Source organism: Hyperoodon ampullatus (genome assembly GCF_949752795.1).
Source record: "Hyperoodon ampullatus genome assembly, chromosome: 3".
NCBI classification, from domain to species: Eukaryota; Metazoa; Chordata; class Mammalia; order Artiodactyla; family Ziphiidae; genus Hyperoodon; species Hyperoodon ampullatus.
Genome location: NC_136916.1, coordinates 47,225,519 through 47,243,979, shown reverse-complemented (window position 1 = coordinate 47,243,979; position 18,461 = coordinate 47,225,519). Strand labels below are relative to the sequence as shown.

General features: G+C 34.7%; 1 protein-coding gene across 2 annotated transcripts in view; it reads left to right on the top strand.

The window, feature by feature from the left end:
- Nucleotides 1-1,335: 1,335 nt before the first annotated feature.
- The window catches only part of ZNF280D (zinc finger protein 280D), a gene marked incomplete at its 3' end in the record, with an annotated part of 96,455 nt that continues 79,329 nt past the window's right edge, over nt 1,336-18,461 (top strand). Inside the window, exons 1-4 of one of the 2 annotated variants that reach the window (XM_079699871.1) lie at nt 1,336-1,384; nt 4,641-4,787; nt 7,162-7,227; nt 7,328-7,545. In XM_079699871.1, the coding sequence (XP_079555997.1) occupies nt 4,652-4,787; nt 7,162-7,227; nt 7,328-7,545 (420 nt within the window). In that variant the 5' untranslated portion in view covers nt 1,336-1,384; nt 4,641-4,651. Of the gene's footprint in view, nt 1,385-4,640; nt 4,788-7,161; nt 7,228-7,327; nt 7,546-16,117; nt 16,236-18,461 lie in introns of those variants that run through there. The other variant, XM_079699870.1, reaches the window with a different exon arrangement.

Here is an 18,461-nt window from a genome sequence, read left to right as displayed (position 1 = left end):
AATGTGAAGATTGTATTAGGTGTGTATCTTAATATTTTAGGTTTCTGTCATCTAATTTTTTACTTGTTTTCCTTTATAAGTAAAGCAGTTTTAAAAAATTTTGTATATTTTAAAAAACTTATGCTATTGTATGTGTGGGAATCCAGAAAGCAAATTCTTGTTTTAAATAAGGCAATTCAATTAAAAAAAAAAGATTTTATTTATTTATGGCCAAGTTGGGTCTTTGTTGCTGCGCGTGGGCTTTCTCTAGTGGCACTGAACGGGGGCTACTCTTTGTTGTGCGTGGGCTTCTCGTGGTGGCTTCTCTTGTTGCGGAGCACAGGCTCTAGGCACGCGGGCTTCACTAGTTGTGGTGCACGAGCTTAGTTGCTCCGTGGTATGTGGGATCTTCCCAGACCAGGGCTCGAACCCATGTCCCCTGCATTGGCAGGCGGATTCTTAACCCCTGCGCCACCAGGGAAGCCCCAATTCAAATTTTTTTATGTTTATTCTAAAAGCATTTGTTTTGAATTATAAACATATTAGATTATAAATTTTTGAAGGCAAATACTGTGACTTATGTATCTTTGTTTTTTCCCTAGAACTTTGTATATTACCTTACATACAGAAAGCAATAAGTATTTATCTTTGTTTTTTCCCTAGAACTTTGTACATTACCTTACATACAGAAAGCAATGAGTATGATTAGTTTGAATAGTTATTTTTTGAATGAATTAATCTATAATGAAGTACTATATCCAACTAATTTTTTCCTTTTAAGTTTCATTGATTTAAAAACCCAGAGAAATATAAACTAAAACTTATTTAAGATTATGTTTTATTATGGAATGTGAAGAATAGGTAACAGTTAAAGATTAATGTCACTTAGCATCTGAAAAATTCAGATTTATTAAAATAGTACATTATGAGGCAATTATTCATTTTTACACAAGGATGCTTTTAAAAAACTATTTATAATTTAATAATTTCAGACTTCTTCAAATAGTAAGAGCTTAATAGGATCACCATTTTACTTATTAAATTTGGGTTCATTCAAGAAAGAACCAATTATGTAGAGTGAGTTAAATGTTTATGTTAAACTTATCAAATTTAAAAATTGAGCTTTTTATAGGAAAAATGATTGAGTATGTGTATATTTAATTTAATGAAATCCACTTTAATACTAGGTATCTTTATTTTATAGGAAGGAAAATAGATATAACTTGCTGCCTTGTGTGGAGTCACATGATGATCAAAATTAGATCCAAGAATTTCTAAACCTCAAGTTTCACGTTTCAATATTTGGCTCATAAAATTGACTGATACCTTATGTTAGTACTTAAATGACAATTTACAGAAAGTCAGCTCTTCAACTTGATTGGCGACAACCCTTTTCAGCCAAAAAGTAAGTGTTGCTGCCACTATTGATACTAGTATATGTGGCTCTTGTACCAGTAACTTTGCATCAGGAGAAAGGCTGAGAGGTAGGCACATTTCCTTAAAAACAAAAACACTTAAAATTGTTAAGGTAACAAATGCTCACATAAAAACAAATAATGTGAATTAAAATATGAGTAAAGTAGAAATGAAATGATTTCTCTCTGTGCCTGGTGATCGCTACTATTGTTAGTTTGGTATACATAATCATGTATGTTTCTTTTATGCATAGACAAAAATTAATTATTTCTAAAAAAATTGTAAAGCTGTTACGTATCTTCAAAAATTTTTTTCTCAACAATATATCCTGTATATATTGACAATGGCAGTACCGTGCTAAAAAGAGTAAGGAAGATCTTTGTCTTCTGCATGAGTTTGGTAGGGCTGCCATGACAAAGTATCATAGACTAGATGGCTTAAATGACAGAAATTTATTTGCTCACAATTCTGGAGCCTAGAAGTCTAAGATAAAGGTGTTGGTAGGGTTAGTTCCTTTTGAGGGTCGTGAGGGAAGGATCTGTCCAGGCCTCTCTCCTTGGCTTATAGGTGGTCATCTGCTTCCTATGTCTTCAGAGGGTCTTTCCTCAATACGTGTATCTGTGTCCTGATCTGCTATTCTTCTTTCTTTTTTAAAAAAAATTAATTAATTAATTAATTTTGGCTGTGCCAGGTCTTAGTTGCGGCACACGGGATCTTAGTTGCAGCATATGGACTTCGTAGTTGTGGCATACATGTGGGATCTAGTTCCCTGACCAGGGATCAAACCTGGGCCCCCTGCATTGGGAGCACAGAGTCTTACCCACTGGACCACCAGGGAAGTCCCCTGATCTGCTCTTCCTTTAAGGAAACTGGTCATAGTGGATTAACGCCCACACCCTGTCCCATTCATATATATATATATATATATATATATATATATATATGGTATATAGCTATGTATACCCTCTTTATATATCTAGTTAAGCATCACTTGTATCCATCTCCATTGATGTTACTTTAGTTTAGACCTTCAGTACTGTTTCTCTTTTTTCCCTCCTCCCCTCCTCTTACTCTTCCTTTTTCTCCTCTATCTCAGCTTAAAGTAATATATATACCTAGTTTTAAAAAATCAAACAACCTAAAAAGGCTTTAAGGGGTTTAACCTCAGTTTCTTGAAGAGTGCTTATGCACATATATGTGTGCTGTCTGTTGCATAGTCAGTTTTAACCATTTTCTAGTGATGTTTATCATGAGGATTTATGCTTTCTTACAGCTATGCCTTCCTTCCCTCTAAATATCTCCCAACATAAAAAATCAAATCCGTATTTGATATTTTCATTATGATGACCATATAAATACTGTTCACTGACAAGCATGGTAATATGCTATTAATATGCCATTATATATGGAATAGCATATGAGAGGATACATTTCTTTTTTTTTTCTTTCTTTTGGTGTACCCAGCAATTTAATACTTTTCATGTTTTTTAATTTGCTAACTTGTATTGAAGTCTATAGCTAAATCTTCTCACACTCTCAAGAGCCTCTCAATTCAATTTTCTATACTGTAAAACTTGTCAGGTAGTCTAAAAGTTTATACTTTAATCATCTTTTCTTTGGCCTCCTAGAGACATTCCTCCTGAAGGTACTGTTCTCCTGAATTAGTCTGGACTGGTTGTTCTCTAGGCCTACTGAACTTCTGTTGTTCTGGGACTTTGTATTGTGGTGAATGCCATGTTTTCTTCATCCTGTGTCTTCCTCTTTCTTGATTGAGTCTCATGTTTTGGTGGATTGTATAGTAGCTTCCTGAGAAAGGGTGCCTGGGAAGTAAATCTTGTGTGATGTTGCTGGTCCTTACTCTCACACTTGATGAAAAGTTTGAATTCTAAATTGAAAAATAATTCTGGTAAGAATTTTAGAAGTATTACTTTACTGTCTTTTAGTTTCTGTTCTTATTACTCTTGATCTTTTCTATATGATCTGTTTCTGCCCCCCAACCCCTACAGATCTGAGGATATTTTCTTTATCTTTTTTGTTCTGAAATTTGGTAATTATATGTCTTGGTATAACTTTTTTCTTGATTGTTGTACTGAGTATTAGTGGGATCTTTCAACCAAGAGATTTTTGTCTTCTGATCTAGGAAATTTTCTTACATTATTTCTTTGATAACCTACCCCCTGCTTTTTCTCTATTCTCTTTCTATAAATTTTATTAGGTGAGTGTTGTACCTTTGAAATTGATTTTCTAACAACCTTGTGTTCTCTGTTTTGTTTATATATATACTTGTGTGTGTGTACGTATGTATGTATATATAAATATTTTTTTTTCTCTCGTAGTTCCACCTTTGAGGACATTTTGGGTTTTTTAACTGAATTTAAAAATTTGGCTATTGTATTTTTAGTTCTATTTTTGTTTCTGAACATTACTTTTTATAACATCCTTTTTTGTCTCATACCTCTAAAAATGCTAATTATATTTTTTCTAGTATTTGTCTTGCTTTTTGCATTATCTCTTTTCCTTAGGACTCTTTATCTGTTTTATTGATTTTGGTCTGAAAGACAAGAGGTTTTCCTAAAATTTCTGGTGCTAATTGGTTGTCTGTTACTGAGGCACTAAAATGCTTCCTAGGAGGTCTGTGCTTGGTCAGAACTTCTAGGATGGTGATATTTACTGTATGTTCTTTGGTCTGTTTCTTCAGGCGGGAAATGTCTAATTTTCCCTGATTGGAATAAGCCTCACTTTGTTCTTTTATTTTAGCCTAGCACCTCATCCCTGCTTTGCTGTGTACCTGGCATTCCTGAATTTGATTAAGTTTTTCTGTTATATCTCCCACCTGTTGCCTCTTATTCTTAGTTTATCTGCCTTTTGTTAGTACATTTTTTTTTTTTGGATAATGGTTAGGTGCAATCTTTTTTTGTAGATATAATCATATTCTAGGCATATGACTGAAACTGACTTTGTTCCCAGATTTTCTGTCCACTGTAAAGAACTCCTATCAACCATCATCCATCTATCTATCTGTCTACGTATCTATCATCTCTTTATCTAAATCTTACTAGTTTATATCTTAGAGAGTGAGCTCTGGGTTTCTCATTGTTGCTACCATGTACTAACTATAAATATCAATTCAGAAATTGCTATTAGGATTATTAAAGTAGATCTTAAATATCATACTATGTATTACAAAAATGTATTTATTTTTCTTTTTTGAAAATAAGGTTTGCTTCTCTCCTTTTGAAAATTAGATAAATCAAAAATGGCAGAACTCTTTATGGAATGTGAAGAAGAAGAGTTGGAACCATGGCAGAAGAAAGTAAAAGAGGTTGATGATGATGATGATGATGAGCCGATCTTTGTTGGAGAGATATCAAGTTCAAAGCCAGCAATTTCAAGTGAGCATTTACTTTTAGTGAAGCCCAGTTTTGTAAGATACTGTTTCTAATAGAAAAACTTGTGAACTGTTTTATCAGTATTTAATTAAGTCCTTGTTCCTCTGTAGGGAGTTAGGGATGACAGATTGGGTGGGAGGTCAGTAAGAATTTCAGAGTCAGGGTTTTGATTGGGGACTTAAGGAGGTAAGAGGTTAAAATACCAGATGTGAGAAAAAGAAACGGACTAAGATTAGCTGGTGAAACTGGAGGTCTTTTCATATTAGAAATCATAATTTTTAGTGGAGCCAGGTAAACCTATTTATGTTTTTGTTCATTTTCTTTTTTTTTTTCCTCTTTTAAACTGAGAAACAGAAGAGTTTAGAATATTTTGCTTAAAATGTCAGAATACACTAAATAAGTTTGGGTTAGTCTCAGATGAGGGTTCTCACATCTAAGCAGCTGCCTCATTGCAGTGTCATCTATACATAGCTACAGAATGTATAGGAAGTGAATGATTTCAGTTAGAGTAATTCGATTTGACATTGTTACAATGTTCAAGACAAACAACACTTGTTAAAACGTCCACTCAAAAATGTATAGAAGTACAGAGAAATAATGTACAAATTTCAGGGGAGAAAGAGAAAATAGATCCCTTCCCATTGCATTTACATGTTTATTTGCTTAAGTCAGGAGAATTTACCAAAGAACGTAACCAGCATACTAGTGTTTTCTTACCAAGTTAGTGCGTAGAAGTGTAATTAAGAGACTACTTTTAAATTTTCTCCTGGCTCTTCCTTCTATTGCCTCTAAACTTGGAATGGCATTTTTAGTCAGTTTTATTAGAGGAAGAATAGCTTAACCAATTGAATTCTCAGTAGCATTTTTTTTGTGGCAGATTGATAATAGCTCCTAGAGGTTCTAAGTGGAGTGCCACTTCGATTATAAATTGAACTAGGCATGATGGCATGCTTGTTGATGATAGTGGAACATAATTATATATTCTCTTAATTACTGTTTCTTGCCACTGTGATTATTTTATACTGGAATATTACCATATTGCAAAATTAGTACTCAAGTTCTCTTATTGAAAACATGACAGTTAAGATTTAAATTGAATTTATATTGATTGTAGATGACTGTTAACAGTATTCAACCGGAATAACGTATATTAGTTTTAAAATAATTCTGTCAGAAGGGGATTGACCAGGAAGAATTTCTTTTCTGTACTCTTAAGATGCACAATTTAAATGATTTTATTGCTGTTTATGTATAAGCCATAAAATATTTTAACATATGGAGTATGAGCTAAATGTTTATATACAGTTGCCAGAAAGGAAGGTACAAACTTTTGTAGAATACAAACACCAAAAGGACTTTAGCAATAGTTCTTTGATGGTTTGAGTAAGTACTTAATCTTGAATTTCTGAATGAAAATGGGGTCAAGTTGCTTGAGCAGATTTTTCTCCTTTAAGACATCTCTAGTACTTAGGTATAGAGCACTGCATTGCCATTTTCAGAAAACAGTCCTACTTTTATATGGCCCTTTACTTTATAGAATTATTTTATGGGAGCTGGTTCCTTTCTACTACGAGGGGAAAAAAGGAAATTTATATGAGGTCTGGTGTTTGTGCTTTTACCTTTTTCTAACCAACAATTTCAGGCAATCCTTACTCTTCTAAATTTTAGTTTGATTACTGAAAAACCTGTAATTAGGAACTTTAAACTGCAATAAGGAACTTTAAACTGATCCTGAAAGTCATATTACGCTCGGACTTCTGGTATAGTGATAAATTTGAAGCCCCTTAAGTTGTAAGATATTCTGGTAAACTGTATGTTCATTGCAGTCTGTATTCTCTGAGATAGTTTCCCTTTCAGGACTCAGTAATGGTGTAGATAATCCGGTGAGATCCCTTATAATGATACTTCAGGGCTTATAAGGGTGTGAATTGGATATGGATGTTAGACAGGGTTTGATTTTGACTAATAGGAACTTGAGTGTATGTATAGCCCTTTCATCACTCAAAGAAAGATATATACTTCAATTATAGTTGTATATGAATATATTTTTAGAATTTTTTTGCCAATTATATGACTGTTTCTTTGCCATGCAGAAGGTTTGACTTATATGTAGTCATATTTATCAATCTTTAACTTCTGGCTTTTGGATTTTGAGTTACAGTTAGAAAGATTGTTCTTATTCTATAAGATAATTAAGATGCATAATCTTATTTCTTTAGTAGATAAAGATATATACGTTTAAAATTAACTGTATTCATAAGTCAGTGTTAACTTGTATTCTTCTAGGAATCTGTTTGTTTTCAGTGTATGATTTCTGTTATCTTAATATATATATCATTCAAACAATGAATTTTAAAATAAATGTAATCTTTTATAGATATTTTGAATAGAGTAAACCCCAGCTCATATTCGAGGGGAATAAAGAATGGTGCGCTCAGCCGAGGTACAGTATTATTGTACTATTTTTGTTTTAAAGTGAAGTATTTTGACATCATTGATTATATAGAAATATATTCAATGTGTTGTGTAATTTTAAAATACAGGTATTACTGCTGCATTCAAGCCTACAAGTCAACACTACACGAACCCAACATCAAATCCAGTGCCTGCCTCGCCAGTAAATTTTCATCCTGAATCTAGATCTTCAGATAGTTCTGTTATTGTTCAGCCTTTGTCTAAACCTGTAAGTGTTTCTGAAACTACACAGTCAGCTCAGGGATACATTGGGTATTATTTATCAGTATCAACAATGCCTAGTTAAAATTCTGTACTACCATGGGTAATCATTTAATGGAATCATAATCAGCATCAGAAAATGTCACCTTCTCTATGATAGCTCAACTGGTACCCAAATAATAATTGCAGTAACAAACTACTCAGCCTGTTTTTAAATCAGGTAATATGCTTAAATTAAATAGGTATAGTATTGAAAACTGTGCTATCAAAGCATGGATAAAAGTATAATTAGTAATGAATATTGCATAATGGCAAACTATTTCAGATTGTAAATTGGGCCAAATGTTCTTAGTTCTTAATTGGGAAAATTGCTAAGAGGCTACTGGAGCTTTTTATTCTGAAAACATACTGTCATAGTTTAGTTAGTTTAAATAACTCTTAACAAAAACTAATAGTTAATACATATTGAGTTGTTAATATGTGCAAGGCTTTGTGCTAAATGCTGTACATGAATTAATCTCATTTAATTCTTAAATGTTCCTATGAAGTAGGCACTATTATTTATCTCTGTTTTATAGTTGAGGAAACTGAGGCTTGCAGTGAATTTAAATAATTAAATATTAAATTTAATAATTTAAATAATTCACTCAGGGTCACACAGCTGGCAAATGATAGATCTAGGATTTCAATCCAGACTAATCCATAGTTTATTTGTATTTGTATATACATGCATGTGTATTGTACGTAAATGTATACTTCTAAAAAAAAATGGAAGCATTGCCTTAGTGTGAAAATTTTCAAAGTGTAGTCTTCAGTCCCCTGGGGTTCCCGTAAGACTCTTTTATAGGTTTTCGGTCAACAGTATTGTCACAGTAACACAAAGACACTATTTGCTTTTTTCACTGTGTTGACATTTGCACTGATGATGCAAAAGCAGTGGTGGGTAAACTGCTGGTTCCTTAGTATGAATAGTAGTTTTTGTATTAGTCACCACCCTGCACTCACAATAAAAATTATTCCAGTCATACTCCGTTCCCTTGATGAAGAATTAAAATGTTATTAACTTTATTAACTCTCTACCCTTGAATAGATGTGTCTTTTAAAATATTTTGTGTGATGAAATGGGTGGTGTGCATAAAGTATTACTGTGTCTGAGGTATGATGATTATCATGAGGAAAAGCACTAGTGTGATTAAATTGTGAGCTAAACTACCCAGAAGACCATTTACTTGAAAGGATGACTGACAAACCATGGTTTATACTACTATTAACTTAGTGGATTAAAAACACCTACTTTTAGGGCTTCCCTGGTGGCACAGTGGTTGAGAGTCCGCCTGCCGATGCAGGGGACACGGGTTCATGCCCCAGTCCGGGAAGATACCACATGCTGCGGAGCGGCTGGGCCCGTGAGCCATGGCCGCTGAGCCTGCGCATCCAGAGCCTGTGCTCTGCAACGGGAGAGGCCACAACAGTGAGAGGCCCGCGTACCGCAAAAAACAAACAAACAAAAAAACACCTACTTTTATTATCTCACAGATTTTGTGGGTCAGGAGTCAGGTTATATCTTCATAGTCCCTCAAGGCTTCATTCAAGGTGTGGGCTCTGAGCTTGCAGTCTCATCTGAAGCTCAGCTGAGGAAGTATCTGCTTCCAAGTTCTCATGCTTATTGGTACCATTTGGTTCCTTAAGGGTAGTCAGATTGAGAGTCTCAGAATGTTAGTGGCTTTTGGCTGGCTCCTTGCCAGGTGGGTCTTTCCAACATGGCTTCTTACTTCCTCAAAGCACACAAGGAAGAGAGAATCCTTAGCAGGATGGCATTACAGCCTTATGTAATGTAATCACATACAAAAGATCATGTACATTCTGTCACTTTTGCCATATTCTGTCAGAAACAAGTCACATGTCTTACCCACACTCCAAGAGAGGGAATCACGCAGGACATGAATACCAGGGTGTGGGGATCATGGAAGCTACTTTAGAGTCTGTCTGCCACACACGAGTTCTTCAGTCTTTGCTGTTTGGTAGACAGTTCCTCAAAATTGAACAAAGTGCACCTGTCACTTCAAGGAAAACAACTGGTGGTATTTCTTGCCACCGATGAAATTTGAGCTATCAAGCAAAGTTAGAATTTTGAACAACTTGTATCTGCTATCGTGATCTTGACAGCTTCCCAGTAGGTAAAGTCTTTTCTGGTGGGTGGTGGTATTAATAAATATGATTTTTTGATATTGTGTAATTTTTCAACATTTGGAAGATGTGCATAATTCAAAGAAACCAATATTTTCTAAATAACTAATATATGGTGTAATAAAATCATGCATGGGTAAGATTCATTCAAAGTGCAAGATAAGGCTAATAGATTTTAATGTAACAAAGTTCAAAAAACTCAGTGATGAGGAGTCGTATTCCACGTTGCAACAAACTAAGAAAATACCAACTGTTGAGTTTTGGTATTGTATCTAAGAAATATAACCCCATTTATTCTAATTTGCTATTAAAATATTCCCTTTTTCAACTATTAATTTTTATGAAGCCAGATTATATTCTTTAACTGAAACAACATATTTTAACAGAATGAAAGCCAAAGCAGGTATGAGAGTATAGCAGTTTTTGATTAATCTAGACATTAAAGAGATTTGCAGAAATGTAAAACAGTGCCACTATTTTCACTGATTTTTTTGTGTTTGCTAGATAAGCCATTTTTTACAAAATGTTATTTATGTTAATCTGTAATGGATTTATTATTGTTTAAAATGAAATTAATAAATAAATATTTAAAAAATTTCTCTGTTTTAATCTCTAATATGGTAAATATCAGTAGATATAACCTACCTAAATAAAAATTCTTTTGGGTCCTCAGTAATTTTTCAATGTATAAAGGGGTTCTGAAACCAAGGAGTTAGAGTACTCAAACAAAAAGTTACCCAAAATGTGAAGATTCTTTGCTACTGGAATTGAATTAACTCATTGGTTTTTTTCATGCTTCATAAGCTATTTGGCATTGGCCTTACAGAAATAGTAAATTTCCCCTAAAATATTTGTTCTTTTTACAATAAGTGAAACAACTACCAAAGCACCTATAAATTTTCTTGCAAATATTCAATTTCAAAACCAGAATTGAATCCAGATATTTTTGGTATGACTAATCCATTTTTCCTTCACTTTATATCATATTACTACAAAGTAATCTACATATTTGTTACCACTAAAAATTGATATTTGAGGTATATCTTTCATAGAAGACTTATTAAATTTAATTTTATTTACATGAAAAGAAAAATCTCTGGCTAAATAAACTCTGCCCCCACGTATATTTTGAAGAGGTCATATATCATAAAAAATAAGAGTATCTTTGGGCAAATACCACCCCCACCCCAAATCGTTTCTGTAGTTTTATCATTCTGAAATAATGTTGATATGAGCCCTGGACTAGTAGTTTAAATAACTTAAGATTGAAGCAAGAGACTTGAATGCTGATTCTGCCTTGTTCTTAACTAAAGCATTGGCAAAACCTCTCTGAGCCTCATTTTCTTCATTTCTAAAATGAGAGATAATTTTACCCAGACTGCTGACTCTCAATCTTGGATCCTAAGATGGTAAGCTACCCAAAATGTAAAGATTCTTTGTTATTAGTGGAATCAAATTAACTTGGTAGGTTTCTCATTAGTATTGTAAGCTGTTTGGCATTTGGGAGGATAGAAAACCGGAAAAAGAAACTTTATTATTATTATTATTTTTTTCTTGCGGTACGCGGGCCTCCCACCGCCGCGGCCTCTCCCGCCGCGGCCTCTCCCGCCGCGGCCCCTCCCGCCGCGGAGCACAGGCTCCCGACGCGCAGACCCAGCGGCCATGGCCCACGGGCCCAGCCGCTCCGCGGCACGTGGGATCCCCCCGGACCGGGGCACGAACCCGACTCCCCTGCATCGGCATGCGGACTCCCAACCACTGCACCACCAGGGAAGCCTGAAACTTTATTATTTAATTCAGTTTGATAGATAAAAATCTTTCCAACATTGGACCCAGGGAGAAAAAAAAATAGGGGTGATATCTTTGGTGTTATAAAAGTTAGAAACTAGGGCTTTTTGTAACTCAAAATGTTTTACTTTTGTGGGCATAGTTTTTAAATCAAAACACCTCAATTGATAGTTCTAGATCTTGGGGAGTTTTTAAAAGGCGAAATTTTGTCAGTTGGTCTGGGTGGATGGTTCTTGGAAGTAATACAGTTTGAAAAGCTCTCCAGGTGATTCTAATGTGCACAGATAAGAATGACATTCTGGAATGAATTGAGGTTGCTATGTAAGGAAATTATTTACTGTGAATTTTGGAAGCCACTGCTTTTAATAAATTATAGTTTTTCATTTTATGTCATGTTTTGTGTGTACGTGTATATTTACTTTTTCATGTAACATCTCTATACTTCAGTGTCTCTTTCAAATCTGTTTCAGGTAGTGGGGATATATTGTTATCATTTAAAAAGTCAGTGTGATATAGCTTAAGGGCATAGGCTTTGTAATTAGACCCAACTTCTAATTACAGCTCCATCAATAATAAGTGGGGCTGTATTGGGAACCTTGCATAACCACACCTAACCTTAGTTCACCTACTTATAAAATGGGGTATAAGGTCTTTATTAGTACTGTTGTGACAACTACTTGATTTAATACATGCAGTGAACCGTGAAGTGCCAGTATATTTAAAATATGACTGTGACTTGTTTTTTAGGTGTGAAGGGTGAATAACTTCAAGTTCAGAAGTGACTTGCCCGAGGTTTTGTAGCTAAATAAATGTGTGGATTTTCTGGATCCCAGTCTAGCACCCATTCTACCCTTACGGTTGTGTTTGATATCTTTCTGAACGGTTTTAGGAGACATTAAAAATTCCATGTTGGATAATTATTTTAACCAGTTACTGTTTTTTTTTTAAGTTTTTAAAATTTATTTTTGGCTGCATTGGGTTCTCCCTGCTGCATGCAGACTTTCTCTAGTTGTGGCGAGTGGGGGCTACTCTTCATTGTGGTGCGCAGGCTTCTTGTGGTGGCTTCTCTGGTTATGGAGCATGGGCTCTAGGCACACAGGCTTCAGTGGTTGCAGCACGCAGGCTCAGTAGCTGTGGCTCATGGGCTCTAGAGTGCAGGCTCAGTAGTTGTGGCGCATGGGCTTAGTTGCTTCGCCAACATGTGGGATCTTCCCAGACCAGGGATCGAACCCATGTCCCCTGCATTGGCAGGTGGATTCTCATCCACTGCGCCACTCAGGAAGTCTACCAGGTATTGTTGAATAATGTGTGCCTGCTCTCTGAAACTGTGGTGCTTACATTAGCCAGAGTTATTTCCTAGGAAAGTGTTTAACAGTATTAACTTTGTACTTCTGTTAAAGAACTGTTTTAGAAAATGTAGGTGAATGTTATCCATTTTTTAAGTGTAAATATTTGAAGAAAATATCTTGAAGCAAGATTGTGCTTGGTTACAATTAAGTTATATGGCATCACAGATTTTTTTTTTTTTTGAATGTTGCACATTAAGGCTCAAATGCAAATATCTGCCTGTTAGGCTTCAAATTCTTTGAGTGGCTTGGGTTACTTCGATACCCGTTTCCATAACAACTTCTTTTTTTTTAAACAGCAACAATCATTTATTTAGTCACAGATCTGCAATGTGTGCAGCGTGTGGTGAGGAAGGCTTATGTCTTTTTTAAATTAAGAAAAAAATTTTTATTGAGGTGTAGTTGACATACAGCATATTTGTTTCAGATGTACAGCATAATGATTCAATATTTGTATATATTGTGAAATGATCACTACAGTAAGTCTAGTTAAAGTCAGTCACCATACGTCGTTACAGAATTTTTTTCTTGTGATGAGAAATTTTAAGAGCTCTCTTAGTAACTTTCACATATGCAGTACAGCATTATTAACTTTAGTCACCATGCTGAACTTCACATCCCCATGATTTATTTATTTTATAACTGGAAGCTTATACACTTTGACTCCCTTCACCCATATTTTGTTTCTATAATTTCCTATGGACAAACTCATGTCAATAGAAAAGTTAGTAGTAAACCAAAATTCTTAAAACTTATTTGTCCCTTAATTTATAAGCACAAAATAAGCAAAACCTTCCTGTTTGTATTTTGAAAAAATATGTATTTTGTTGGGAAAGTTTAGAAAGAAGTGTACATACTGCATTTTGATTTTTTTCCCCCTTCAAACAATATATATTATATCAGTCAGAACCAAACTATATACACAGATGCGTATTTCTCTTTTTTCACTGAACATTCTACTAGGAATGTGTCACTGGATATTTCTCAAAAACATATTAGTGGTTGCATGGTAATCTTTTAATTTATTTAACCATTTTTCTATTGTTGGACATAAAGATTTTAATTTTTTGCTGTTAAAAATAATTCTCCAATAAACATTTTCACTTCCTTACTATAAATTTTTAAAGTGGAATCGTTGGGTGAAAGGATGTGAACTAATATAAAGCCTGTGATAGCTGCTGCCAAATTTTTCATGTGGAAAAGTTATACCTAAATATAGCTTCTGTTTTGCCAGTAGTATATGTTATCATTATTTTTTAATTGATAAATTTTAATTTTATTTCAAACTAATTTTAGACTTATAGGAAGTATAATACAATATCCCTAATGCTAACATTTTACTTATCAAAACTAAATTGCAGACCTTATTTGAATTTTACCAGTTTTTCCATTAATGTCATTTTTCGTTCCCAGCATCCTATTTAGGATCACACCTTAACAGTTTGTTATTTCTTCTTACTCTCCTCATATTTTTCTACAGTTACTTACTCTTTGTCTATTATGACCTTGATACTTTCAAGAGAAGTGGCAATTATTTTGTGTTATGTAATTGCCATTGTCTTTATTTGCATTTCTTTGACTAGTAAGTTGGGAAAAAAGTTTTTTGTATGTACTGGTCATTTGTTTTTTGCTTTTGGAGTGCCTCAGTTTATGCCCTTTGCCCATTTTTCTCTTAAAGTGACTTTTTCCCTTTTGATCTTTAAGTCTTGTTAAATCTTAGAGCTTTTGCTTGTTATATATTATGACTCGTAGAATGGTCCAAAATCACTCTAATGAGAGCTCACTCTGTACAATGATGGTCTTTTATAAATAGAATTGGGATCTATTTTTGTGTGTGTGTATCAGTATATTTAATATATAATAGTTCTGGAATACATATATATCCCTAAATTATATTGACCACATTTTATGATTATTTATATTAATATATGTGTGTGCTAACATATAAATTTATACTATCTTATATTTGACTACATTATGATTCATTTCATACTTTTCACTCTTGATATCTTCCTGTTAACTGGGACCACACTTTCTCCTGATGGAAGGGCTGAAACTTTCCTTGAGCTCCAAGCCCTTCAGGAATGGAACAGGTGTCCCAGATCATTCCTATAAACAGCTTCCATTCTAAACCCTGTGTGCCTAGCTTTCTTGTTTGTTCACCCTGCTGACCTGGCAGTTTTGTATTTGACCTAAGAGGTGGGAGATTGCCTGGCCCAGCATGGCTTTCCGTAGGGTGCTGGGAGGAGGGGGGACCCATTAGTTTTCTTTCTTAGACTTGGCTTATAAATTTTGCCAGTAAAGACGATCCCAAAACTCATATCATGTGATATGTTCATCCTTAACCCTGATGCACCATACTGCAGATTAATTCCCAGTATGTTTGCCCTGATATTTTTATCTGTGGGTTTTTTGTTTGTTTGTTTGTTTGTTTGTTTTGCGGTACGCGGGCCTCTCACCGTTGTGGCCTCTCCCGCTGCGGAGCACAGGCTCCGGACTTGCAGGCTCAGCGGCCATGGCCCACAGGCCCAGCCGCTCTGGGGCATGTGGGATCCTCCCGGACCGGGGCACGAACCCGCGTCCCCTGCATCGGCAGGTGGACTCCCAACCACTGCGCCACCAGAAAAGCCCCATCTGTGGGGTTTATAGAGGTATAGAAGCTTCTAAAATTGTACATATGTCAGAATATTTACATATATTTTTCCTTGCTTTTACCCAAAGATTTTGGTAAGTTCTATTATTTGCTCTTTGATAGGAATCCTGGATTTTTACTGACTCTCTGAAGTGTATCAATCTTACTGATTTAAAATGGGTTTGTATGTTTCTTTTACCTTGAAAAAAAATCAGGCTAGAATTTTTCCCCCATTTTAATTGACTAGTCAGGAACAAGCCAGCTCTAAGTAATAGGTTGCTTTCAGTTTTAGTAGATGATAATTTTGGCATAATAGTAATAATTGCCTTTGTGTTTTATAACTTAACTAGTAATGGAGTCATCAAAGGTTATCCTTATAATATTGGCATACAGTTAAATTTACCTTTATAAAAGCTTATGAGGGCTTCCCTGGTGGCGCAGTGGTTGAGAGTCTGCCTGCCGATGCAGGGGACACGGGTTCGTGCCCCGGTCCGGGAGGATCCCACATGCCGCAGAGCGGCTGGGCCCGTGAGCCATGGCTGCTGGGCCTGTGTGTCCAGAGCCTGTGGTCCGCAGCGGGAGAGGCCGCGGCAGTGAGGGGCCCGCGTACCGCAAAAAAAAAAAAAAAAAAAAAGCTTATGAAACAAAATAATTATAATTATGTTGAATATATGTAATGTTCTTCCTTTGAAATATTTTAACAGGGTTATGTAACGAAGTCATCACGAGTTGTTTCTAATAATTCTTCAGAGTTACTGTTTGACTTGACCCAGGATACAGGATTACCACTTTACCAAGGAGGACCAACACTTTCTATAGCAGGTTGGTTTCAGCACTTTTTCAAAAAATTAGAAAAAGAAACTTGATGAATATGCATATGGAATTGACTTTCTGTTTTGAAGTCCATGCCTTCAAGTTAAGTTTTTCACATATTGTAAGGTGTAATGGCGCTAATAGTTCTCGAATGCCTTTTTTGATGGTTTTAAATGAAATCTTATTTACTAATAGAATATTTTATTTCTTCCTGTTAATTAAGTAGGCTAACCAACTTTGACCTTGTTCGCACTTGGCATTAAACATGGGCTGAAAAAATCTTTATTTTTATTTTTTTATTTTAATTTTATTGGAGCAGAGTTGATTTACAATGTTGTGTTAGTTTCAGGTGTACAACAAAGTGATGTTATACATATACATATATTCATTCTTTTTTAGATTCTTTTCTCATATAGTTTATCACAGAATACTGAGTAGAGTTCCCTGTGCTATACAGTAGGTCCTTGTTGGTTATCTGTCTGATATATAATAGTGTGTGTATGTTCATCCCAAGATCCTGATTTATCCCTCCCCACCACGTTTCCCTTTTGGTAACCATAAGTTTGTTTTCGATATCTGTAAGTCTGTTTCTGTTTTGTAAATAAGTTCATTTGTATCATTTTTAAAAATTAGATTCCACATATGAATGATATCATATGATATTTGTTTTTGTCTGACTTACTTCACTTAGTATGATAATCTCCAGGTCCATCCATGTTGCTGCAAATGGCATTATTTCGTTCTTTTTATGGCTGAGTAATATTCCATCGTATATATGTACCACATCTTCTTTATCCATTCCTCTGCTGATGGACATTTAGGTTGCTTTGATGTCTTGGCTATTGTAAATAGCGCTGCACTGAACATGGGGGTGCATGTATCTTTTCAAAGTATGGTTTCCTCCAGATATATGCCTAGGAGTGGGATTGCTGGATCATATGGTAACTCTATTTTTATTTTTTTAAGGAACCTCCATACTGTTCTCCGTAATGGTTATACCAATTTACATTCCCATCAATAGTGTAGGAGTCTTCCCTTTTCTCCACACCCTCTCCAGCATTCATTGTTTGTAAACTTTTTGATGATGGCCATTCTGACTGGTGTGGGTGATACCTCATTGTAGTTTTGATTTGCATTTCTCTGATTATTAGTGATGTTGAGGATCTTTTCATGTGCTTTTTAGCCATCTGTATGTCTTCTTTGGAGAAATGTCTATTTAGATCTTCTGCCCATTTTTTGATTAGGTTGTTTGTTTTTTTTGACATAGAGCTGCGTGAGTTGTTTGTATATTTTGGCGATTAATCCCTTGTTCATTGCTTAGTTTGCAAATATTTTCTCCCATTCTGTGGGTTGTCTTTTCATTTTATTTATGGTTTCCTTTGCTGTGCAGAAGGTTTTAAATTTAATTAGGTCCCATTGTTTTGGTTTTTATTTTCATTACTCTAGGAGGTGGATCAAAAAAGATATTGCTACAATTTATGTCAAAGAGTGTTCTTCCTGTTTTCCTCTAAGAGTTTTATAGTGTCTGGCCTTCCATTTAGGTCTTTGATTCATTTTGAGTTTATTTTTGTGTATGATGTTAGAGAATGTTCTAATTTCATTCTTTTATGTGTAGCTGTCCAGTTTTCCCAGCACCACTTATTGAAGAGTCTGTCTTTTCTCCATTGTATATTCTTGCCTCCTTTGTCATAGATTAATTGACAGTAGGTGCGTGGGTTTATTTCTGGGCTTTCTGTCCTGTTCCATTGATCTATATTTCTGTTTTTGAGAAATATCTTAAAATAATATCTATAAGTTAGCGAAGTCCTCTGATATCCTAAATACTCTGTTAAAAGGAATATTTATTAGGTTCTATGGCCACTAGTATGGAAAAGTGTATGGTTATAGTTAAATTCTCAATTAGGTTAGTGTGTTTATATTCAATAAACGATTTAGGTATAAAATATGATTACAGAGTGCTGTTATAAAGTGGCTGCACTAAATTTGTCTATAATCATTACTCAGTAAATGCCTATTGAAGGAGCAATGAAATTTCCCTATTGAAGAAGTTACTTTTATTATATACTATTAACAAAGTTCTTCATTAACCTAAAATAAATTAGTGTGTTATGAAAGAATTTTATCTAATTGAAAATTCCTTGTACAGGCAATTATGCTTTGTATACTAGCAATTTTGATATATTTCAGATATTTGACTAAATAGAGATTTGGGGGAATTTTTAGATTATTCACTAA